The 10828-nt window shown below is 36.7% G+C and overlaps 1 protein-coding gene across 1 annotated transcript; it reads left to right on the forward strand.

Moving 5' to 3' along the window:
• Positions 1-518: 518 nt before the first annotated feature.
• Positions 519-7485, forward strand: LOC104072031 (tyrosine-protein kinase JAK2; the record flags this gene model as incomplete). Its single annotated transcript, XM_009583523.1, has 7 exons — positions 519-646; positions 1475-1613; positions 2939-3090; positions 4148-4298; positions 4999-5135; positions 6238-6427; positions 7361-7485. Coding segments are annotated over 7 exons (1022 nt in total), but the record flags the coding sequence as incomplete, so codon positions are not given.
• Positions 7486-10828: the final 3343 nt, after the last annotated feature.

Consider the following 10828-nt stretch of genomic DNA (forward strand, 5'->3'; position numbering starts at 1 on the left):
ATATGTCATATATATACAGTTTTTTTTTTTTAGTGCAAATATTAGTCTTTTTCAAGATGAGCAACTTTTGTCAGCAAAGCATCATATTTTTCACTAAGAATACAGATTGTGAGCAACCGTGAAGTGAACTACTTGAATGTTATTCGACTTACTACATTGATACTGCTGTATACTACTATGCTTTATCAGAAGTTACATTATTTATTGTGCCTTTCAAGTGAGGGTGTAAGAATGCTCACTGGGTTTGTTACGGTGGAAACCTCTTCTGTAAAAAACTATTAAATCTAGTAATTTTGCATTTGAGAAGAAATTAGGTGAACTTCTGCATCCTGAAGAAGTATAAAGAACATAGAATATTTGTCGCAATACTCAGATGTCATATAGCTTCAAATTTATAGTTAGTTCACCAACAAGGTGTCAAAGAAAGAGATGGGTAGTACTAGAGCAATGAATCTGTCCTGAAATTCCATTATTTGTTGTTGGTTTTAATTGTTACTCTTTTTACTATTTTAAATCAGACATCCTTGTACAAGAATACGTAAAATTTGGATCCTTGGACACATATTTGAAAAAGAACAAAAATGTTATCAATATCTTGTGGAAGCTGGAAGTAGCCAAACAGTTGGCATTAGCCATGCATTTTCTGGTAAGTAGATTATTCTTCAGTTTTGTTAATGGCTGAATTCAAGTGTTTCAGGCTAATATATGTAGAGTGACTGAGCTGTTACCCTACTTCTTGAAACTCTGGAGGGTATTTGAAAATAGGCTGGGCGTATACCAGATAGTTAGTGGATAGCCAAGGACAGACCTTTGTATCATGCACAAAGTGTAATTGAATTTCTCATTTTGTTTTAATGCTTTATGTTTTAGTGTGAAATTAAAACACATTTCTAGTAATTTTTTTTTTTTTCTTTTTTTTTTTGCCCCAGGAATCAGTCCTTCCTGGTTTTCCCACCTCAGCTCATGATGCTGAACATAAACTATTTTCTGGTAGTGTTAACAGTTAACCACTGGGAGGGGAAAACATTGTACTGTTCAAACTGCTGGTACATTCTTTTTGTGCATTAGGTCCCAACCTTACAGTTTGTTTAATTCAACGTAAAGGCCATTATTTTTTGGCCTTTACGTTGAATTAAACGTGATATGTCATTAGATGAATGTTCCCTTTAACAGAGCTTAAATGTTCTTATATTCATTTTAAATGGATCATACTGATGGATCAGTATTCTTCTGAGTTAAAATCAAATAGTTTCAAACTCGAAACTTTAGGTAGGTAATTAAAATGAATGAAAATTGGCTAGAAACTATAACTCTGAGAGGAACTGATGAAATGTCTGAGATTTGATCAACTTAATCTATGATCATTATTTTCTTTGCTGACTTTCCCCTCATGCTGTAAAGTATTGGTTTTTAAATACCTCTTCAACCATAAGATTTTTTTGTTAGTATGTAAAAGTTGCACTTCTCTTCGTAGGAGGATAAAGGCCTTGTTCATGGGAATGTCTGTGCAAAAAACATCTTGCTTATCAGAGAGGAAGACAGGAAGTCTGGAAACCTTCCGTTTATAAAACTAAGTGATCCTGGCATCAGTATTACAGTTTTGCCAAGAGATAGTAAGTCTCTGTGTCAGCTTTCTTGTTTAATGCTTGTGACTTGAAAAATAAGTTTGTTTGTTTCATTTTTTTCTGACTACCATCTAAGGTACTTTAGTTATAGTAAGTTCCTTCATCCATCTGTCACTTTAAAATAATCTCTGCTGTCCTAGTCAGCAGTTTTGAGTGTGTCTTCTTTATCAGCAAATAGCTACAGGAACTAAAGCCACAATTCTCCATTGTGTGAGGTTTTTCTCCCTGCTGTTCTCATTTTCAACTTTTTTTTTCACTGATAGTCTGTTAGTATGCTATAATGTACCATGAGTAAGTCTATTGCATCTGCAGGTAGCTGCTGGACGTAGTATCCTATTATTGATCAAGATTAAATTGTTGTATTTTATAGCTTGGAGAAGCTTTCAGAGCTGAAAGTAAATGCACTTTTGAAAATGCTGCCTGGCAGTTGAAAATCATCTTCAGTGCATTTCTTGGTGAATACCTGAAGCCACTTGATGATGCTAAAAATACTGGTTTATCATCTGCCATTGAAACTGTTCTAATGCTTTATAAACAGCAAAATTAATTAAATAAAAAGAAATTAAAAGTGTGTGCAAGATTGGTGGTATGCTAATGAAACTGAATTAAACTTACTATTTTTTATCTAGTCTTTTTAATCATTTGGGGAAAATGAACACACTTTCTGCTTGGTAATTTTATACATGCGAAAAGAAATAACACATCTAAGAGACTATAAGCAATGCAGTGTCATCATTTTTCCAATAAACTGTGTAAACTCTCCCTTTTTAAATGAGAAGCCTACATTAATCTTACAAGATCTCATTTTAAGGAGCTCTAAATCCACACCAGTACAATACCATCTTCTAACTTATTACTACAATCAGTATCAAAAGTTTAATCAAATAGTATGAAATTTCTTGTTATGGCGCCTTTTGCTGTGCCATAATGTGCCAACCACTAGCAAAGTACTTTTTACTCTTTGCCATCTAGTTCCTTTGTGGTAGCTACTAAATCTCGGTACCATTGGGGTAAATACAGAAGTCGGAGCAAAAATGTACTATGGGAATGATGTTAAGGCAGTTTTATAACATTAGACTTATTTTACAATAAAACTAATAGTCCTCCACACTGATTCATAAATACTATTTTTGTACATATTCTGTAGCTTTTTTTTTTAGGCAGGAATAAAAACTTGGAAAGGTATTAAAAGTACATTACAGAATGAAATACCTATGTATACTACAGTAATTTTTACTAAATCAAATACGTTATAGAATTTTCTGCTTTTATTATTCATCTTAACATGATGTTTCCTTTGCGTGATTGCACAGTTCTTCTTGAGAGAATACCATGGGTTCCACCTGAATGTATTGAGAATCCCAAACAATTAAGCCTGGCCACAGACAAATGGAGTTTTGGTACTACTTTGTGGGAAATCTGCAGTGGAGGAGACAAACCTCTGAGTGCACTGGATTCTTCAAGAGTAAGTATTACTGGGTCTGCAGTCATAATGGTTCTTTGGACACTTCTGATTTAAAACGTCTGCTGTTGTAACTACATAGCATGTAAAGTGGTGTGGCCCATGACCACTGTAGGGAAGTCGATAATGATCAGAAGGGACGATTTGAGGTTTGCTTTTATGTTGTTTGTTTTGATTTTTATGGGCACAAAGTACAGCGTTGCCAGCATTATCTTGTTCATGTCTCTCTTGCTTTGTTGCAACAGTGTATCACTTTAAACAAAAAGCATTCCTAACAATTTATATGGATTTTAATTGGCATTATTCTAGTAATTGAACATCTTAGATACTGTAAGACACTGTGTGTTGCACACGATTCTACTATTTTAGCTAAGCCAGAAATGTTAACTTTGTCTCAACTAGGGGCAGGGGGTGGAGGGGAAACACATTCCATAAAAATATTATTTCTGACATATTTGCTTCCTTGGTTGGAAGCAAAAAGATTATTTCCTTTACTAAGCTACAAAAAGATTTGTAGTATTATTTTTATAAATGGACTGTTACCTTCTCACAAAGCCTGATCTGATTTGTCAGGTGTTGTAATCTGCTCTTAGAATAAGCTCCAAGGTCTACCTAGACCTACCTTACAGATATCTAGGTAGTTCAGAAGTTGCCCTCCTCTCCTGTATTAATCCACATTCTTTCATAATACTCATGAAGCTTTTTGCAACTGGAGGAGCTCAGCCAGCTCACAGGTGGATAGAATTTTCTTCTGGACCCATCCAGTTGAGGTTTTATGAAATTACCAATAAAGGAGACACCATCTTTCTCATTATCTTTCTCTATTTTCTTATCTTCCACCAGTAGCTGTCTGGGAATTTCTAAACTGATTACTGTAAATTACGCCAGTCTTGCTACATTGTCAGCCTTGCTTTTGACATAAATTGGTCAGATCTACGTTCTGTGAGATAACAAGTCTAGGTTGAAAGCTGTATTTTTTGGCTGCTCTGGTGAGAATGTGAAGACTTCTGCAACTCTTCATGGTTGTATATTAAAATGGCTTTTATCTATTTAATTCCAGAAACTACAGTTTTATGAAGATAGGCACCAGCTTCCTGCCCCCAACTGGACAGAACTAGCAAACCTTATAAACAACTGTATGGATTATGAGCCAGATTTCAGGCCTTCATTTAGAGCAATTATACGTGACTTGAATAGTTTGTTCACTCCAGGTGAGTCTGTAATACAACAAGAATGCACTAGACAAAAAAACCTCTGATTCCTATTGGTTCGTTTTCATACAGTGCCTTTCTTTTTGATATGTTGACCCACAACCACTCTGCAAAGCAGCCTCAGAAAACTAAGTTCCTAAGGACACTATATTACTGCTTTCTAGTTTGTTCTAAAAGAAAACAAATTAAAAGTTAGCATTATTGTTCAAAGCAGTTTTCTGGTGTGATTAATGTCTATCCCAAACATTCTAGTTTCTTAACCAAGTATGTTATGTTTGCGACTGTCTTCCTTTTTTCTCTCAATAAAATAAATAGGTATCATTCTTTTTTCCAAGAGAAAGACATATGTTATCACAAGCTTTTGTGAAGTTTACATTTCTTCCCTCTGCAGTAGTGGAGTTCTTGCAGAATAATTGCTAAATTTGAAGTACAATAGGCCTGCAAAAAGGAAAATTGAGAAATTAAAGCAAGACTTGCTATGAGTCAAGACAAATCATTTGGCTTTTTTGTAATACATCTTTGTCTCTGACTGCAAATTACTATATAGAAATTAAGGTGGTTGTTACTATTCTACTGAGCTTGAGGTATGCCAAGCAAAAGTAGAACATGCCATGATTGTCATAAGTTTCTTCATTCTCCTATTTGCTTCTGAATGCCTCCTGTTCCCTTTCTCTCTTCCCTTCTTCTTCCTACCCCTCAGATTACGAGCTATTGACAGAAAGTGATATGTTGCCAAATATGAGAATTGGAGCACTTGGATTTTCTGGTGCTTTTGAAGATCGGGACCCAACACAGTTTGAAGAAAGACATCTTAAGTTTTTACAGCAACTTGGCAAGGTAGGATGTTTAGAAATTCTCTCATTGCCTAGGAAAGAACTATCTTTTTCAGTTATCTTCTGATGACTCCATATACATTATTTACATTGAAACTTCTGTTACAGAGATTAATAATTTCAGTCATATCTGACCACACCATGCAGTTCCTTTTAGATCTTTTTTCAGTTTCACAATATCATTAGATAGAAGAATGATAGCTGACCTCTACAATGAATCCAGTCACACTGAAAGGCTAAAATCTTTTTCGGTAATGCGGAGTTGCATCTGACATAATCTTTTTTTTTTATACTTCGTATTCCTTTAAAAATGCTCCAGAGCAGTCTTGCATAGAACTTTTGGGTTGGGTTTTTTGGGGTTTTTTTGTGCATGCACATTCTGAGAAGTCTGAATATGCAGTCCCTAAATTCAGTAATGTCTTTGAGATATATGTAGGCCTTGAACTTTTTAGGCTTTGGGAATCAGCATTTGGTTATTAGTTTTGCAAGTCATTGCAGCCTGGCTGCATGACTTAAAGTACTAGTGAAAGCAAGCCTGAAAGTGAAGTAGCAGAACTACTTCTATTTGCAGATGGTTAGTTGTTGACTGTAAGTGGTAGCATAGCATAGGGAGAGGAACAGAGTGGTAGGTGATGACTGCATAAAGGAAGATAAAGAAAATACAAACAGCGAAAGGGAAGAAGGTAGAACATTGAAACAGATGGGGGACGAACCATCAAGAAACAAGGAGAATTAATAGCCAAGAGGAACCTAAATGAAGGGGGTTTTGCAAGTGCAGGAGGAGGAGTATGCCAAGTGACCGTTTGGAAGCGCAAGTGGAAATTTGTGAAGAAGGGAGAGAAAATGAATCACCCCCTCCCCTTGTCCTCGTTTCCTCCCATACTGTTTGCTTCCTTTCATAGAACATGTTTCTTATTCTTACAGAACTGTTACCTGTGATCCTGCACTCTTTCTCGCAGGGAGGTTTTGTGGCATTTCACTTAAATAATTAATTGTGGTCGCCTTAATGCTAATACAGTGAGCACTGAAGCAGTATGAACAAACACTAAGAAAGAGACAATGATGTGGACTTGTTTTTAATTCAAGTATTTCCATTTGTGATCTAGGGAAATTTTGGCAGTGTTGAGATGTGCCGGTATGACCCACTGCAGGATAATACCGGAGAGGTGGTGGCTGTGAAAAAGCTGCAACATAGCACAGAAGAGCACCTTAGAGACTTTGAAAGAGAAATTGAAATACTTAAATCTCTGCAGCATGATAACATTGTTAAATACAAAGGAGTATGCTACAGCGCAGGTATGTACTATATTGAATACACCTTCAGGTGTACACCTAAGTATGCATAGTGAGAAGTTCAGAGAGGTAAGTGTTTATGAAAGTCACTGGCTTGTCTTAACTTTACCAGGACTTACACAATACGAATCAAAGGAAGTAGTGTCTGTCATATACTACTTCTCAGTACAAGGTGGACATTTTATTCAGTCAGCTCATTGCATAATTTGATTGATTTAGAGAAAGTATCATTTTGACTAGTTACCCCGTTTCTTTATCTTAAAGCATAAAAGTCTTCCTAGAAAAGAATTTAGGGTTAAGTGGGAAAATGCAACCATTTTGTAACTGTTGTTGTTTTTTGCTCAATGTCCCAGAGTGGATATTACGAATTCTTGTACAGCCTATACAGTAAAAGACTAGATAGGAAAAAGTTTCAGAAACAGATGTGTTTGAGTAAATTGTTGATGCTGTTGAAGTTGACAAATGAAAGCTTGGGTTCTGCCCAGGATCTTACTGTAAAAAGAAAAATCTTGGGTTCAAAATCAGACTAAGTTTTTAAAGATGGTAAAATTGCTGACCAGTTGATGTCAGATGCCATTCTGAGTTTCATCTCAGCAATGAGGAGGCATTACATAAACACAGATAATACACGTGGCACTTTTGCATTGCTTTAGCAATAGTAGCTGAAGTATTGATGAGATGATCTTGATTAGTGATGCTCTGTGTATCAAACATATCCACATTACTATTGTGTTTAAATAAATGGCATTTCCTGAACAAATGCAGTTAACTAATATATGAAAAATTGCATAGTGATGTACATATAATAAATTTGGGGTTTGGTATTAAGACTATTTGCTATTACTTTTATTCATAGAATTGGTAATTATTTATATTTCAAAACTTGTCATTGGAAAATGACAGAAAAATTAAGTGTATTTTTTGTTGTTGTAAAAGGTCGTAGGAATCTAAGATTAATTATGGAATATTTACCATATGGAAGTTTACGAGATTATCTGCAGAAACACAAGGAGAGGCTGGACCACAAGAAGCTTTTGCTGTATGCATCTCAGATATGCAAGGTAGGAAATTTCAGACAATTGATATTTTTCAACAAATTTTTGTCTCTTTGGTCTCGTCTCATTTGTCTCAAAAGAACCATCATTGGTTGTTTTGGTGTATCTTTTGTAATACTGTTGGGCTGCTAGCACCACATAACCCTAAAAAAAGTAGCAATACGTATTTATGTACTCCAGAACTGGACAAACTTCTGAATATCTAAATACAGGATGCTAATACTGGCCTGTTTGCTGACTGAGGCAGAATATACTGCATTTATTTTTGTTTATTTTATAGTTTGCTTAGCTTATATTTTGTTCAGAAGAATTAAAACCTCTTTTCTCCCTAATAAGAGCTGAAATAAAATTTTGCAGGAGTTAATATACTCACCCAGGCAAACTGTTAGTGACATAACTATAACTGATTTTGCAGAGCTTGGACATTCAGCTATAAAAACACTATAACAGCATGGATATGTTTAAGAAATTTACTTTAAACTGTAAATAGTATTAGCTTATTTAGCAGAAAGAGCGAAGATATATCATTTCTGTATGTAGAACTAGAGGCCATAGAAGTGCCCCAAGATGTAATAAAGAAGTCGCTAGTCTCAAGGGTTGGTACTGAACATCCTTCACAAATTTCTGAAAAGGGGGGAAAACATCTGATCTTCATTGTGATATCTCATTTCCACCGAAAGAGGGCTTATGCCTACCCTAGTTTTATTCTGTTATTATGCTTTAGATACAAGAAACTATAGACACTTTAGATTTCATTGCATGTTCGGTAGTTTGGGGAAAGAAAAGGAAAAAAAAAAAGGGTGAAGGGGCAACGGGAAGAGAGAAAAGGGAAAAAAAAAAAGAGACGACCCACACACACACCCCATCAAGGCATGTACCAAAAATATTTTTAAATTCCTTTCCCCAATACCCACATCAAAGACATGGAAACAGTAGGTTACTTAAAATTAATGAGTATTCTTCAGGCTATGTAGCCCACAGATATTCTTATGTCTGGTAATTATGCCCTGCCACATTCAGAGCAGAAGACTTTCCTTCTGCAATATTCGTAGAAAAGGCCTGACAAGAATTAGGCGGGACAGTCTCTGCCAGAGCCGAGATGTTCTCCAGACATTCAAACTTTCACCTGGTGAATAGAGCTTGATAGTTCCCTGCTTGAAACTCAACTGGCTGGGTAAACCTTTTAGCCACTGAACCTGGGGCATGGACAGAAGGATGCTGCATGCACCTTTAGCAGCTGATTTCACCTATTCATGTGCTTCACTGAAGCAAGGCTAGGTGGGTAGACTGCAGCAAAAACTCCTTGATGGGCAAGCAATGTGCAATGAGGTTGGAAAACAGAAAATGTTCACAAGTCTGTGGCAAGTGTCAGTCTTTTCACAGAGAGGAAGGATTGAACGTGTGACCACCCACTCAAAGAGGGTTGAAAAGCCCTCTGATCTGTGTGTCCAAAACAAGAAGTCATTCTCCAGTAACAGGTATAAGAAATTCTCTCAGTATTACTTCTGCAAGAAAGTAACTGTTACTATGAGTGCTTGTACGTCACTGAAAACAGCGTTCCTTCAAGCAAAGCGTTTAACACTCAGCACCACCTAGGAGGATGATGACAGTGAATCTTTCATAGAATAAAGATGCGACAGGGATTTTTGAACATGCAAAGGCTGCAGCAACTTACCTGTTTTATTCTGTGGCCATCTCAACCTATGACCTGAAGGGTCATAAGGTGCCTGCCCTGTTCACTCTCATAAGAAGCTGTGAAGCTTGCATATGTAAGTCTTCAGGCCTTATCCAAAGCTTTATCCAAAGCCTGAAGGAACAACAGTGGCAACGTATCTCAGGACCCTGGTCTCTGAGACAGAGGTATCTGATAGGAGGACTGGAAGGTGGATATTGGCCTTTGCAGGCAGTGCAAGCATGGCAGGAAACTTTGGGAAAGGAACTGTATTCAGAAAGTACAAAGAAAAAGGTTCTTAATGTGTGTGTACATACACATGTACAAAAGAAGCATCGAAATATTACAGATCTTCAGGATGGTGATGAAAAATCAAAATAGCAGATGAAATGACTGCTTCCTAAGTACCAAGCACCAACAAAGAGGAAGGGAGCTAGAATATGCCTTCTGCAGATACTTAAGTGGGAAAACAGCCTGCTTTCCTGGGACAAAGCATGGGTACACACAGTATTGGAATGTGGGAAGACCACATATAGGACTTGCTCTTAAAGAAATATCTTTTCTTCACTTCTAAGGGAAGCAAAGTCTAGGAATTACAGTGTATGTGTCTTGCGTTGCACTGTTGTTGCTGTACAACCTGCAAAGCAGAGGTTGTATTGATTGCTTTAAGATTTCACTCTAATCTGCAGGCATTCTGTTACTTCAACTTAATTAAAAACACCTAATACTACAAAAATGGAATCTGAATGCTTTTGCTTCTTTTAACTGATCACTTTTCCCCCTTCAGCTGTTTTTGCTTCTCTTGCAATGTTAGCTCTTTCAGCATCTCGCATCTCTTCTTTCTGCTGTGCATTTCTGTCACTCTGTTATTTTGGGTTTTTTAATCAAAAATTTTTCTCCCTCTGCTTTGCTGCTCTTCTCTCAAATGTATGAGACAAATGAAGGCATGCCCATACCTGAGGGTTAAGATGAGTGTGTTTGCTTGCTTGCTATGTTTTGGTTCCTTGCTACTTACTGGAAAAGGGTTCCCGACTTAAAGGTGATTTTTTTTGTGCGTATCTCATACTGTGAAAAGCAGCATTTTCAGAAATGGTATTTGCTAGTGGTGATGTTTCTGTAGATGCAAATTAGTGCAGCTGTCATCTGATGCAACTTGTGCCATTAGTACAGCTTGTCTGGTGGCAAGCAATAGGACTCTATGTTTAACTCTAAAGAATCCTGACAATAGAACGGCAAATAAGGAAGTTAACTTCCCATGCATCTGATTTTTGGGGTGTTCTTTTTTGCTCTTTGGGCCCTGCATTTTGTAAATGCTGGCTGATAGGAGAAGAGGCTAAGAATAAATCTATTTTTCCATCTCTTCATGCTTAAAGTGCTTCAGGTGTCCTTGCTGGAGAGCCCAACTTTAATCATAGAAACATTTGAAATCACATAATTAAACTCAACTCCATTGTTAGAGTAGTGCCACAGGATTATGATTTCCACTTAGAATTTGCATGATTACAATTAAGTATCTCTCTTAGAATGGATGTTTTCCAGACTAACAGAAAAATTACTAGGCCAAGAGAAATTTTAGGACTGTTTTCAGTACACTACGTGTTAGTAATGAAAAGTTACAGCACCTACATGGGCTGGTTGTCTCAGACGCCCGGAGTCTGGCTGGGAAGCCGCCGGGCC

This window comes from Fulmarus glacialis, unplaced genomic scaffold (genome assembly GCF_000690835.1).
Source record: "Fulmarus glacialis isolate BGI_N327 unplaced genomic scaffold, ASM69083v1 scaffold49418, whole genome shotgun sequence".
Lineage (NCBI taxonomy): Eukaryota > Metazoa > Chordata > Aves > Procellariiformes > Procellariidae > Fulmarus > Fulmarus glacialis.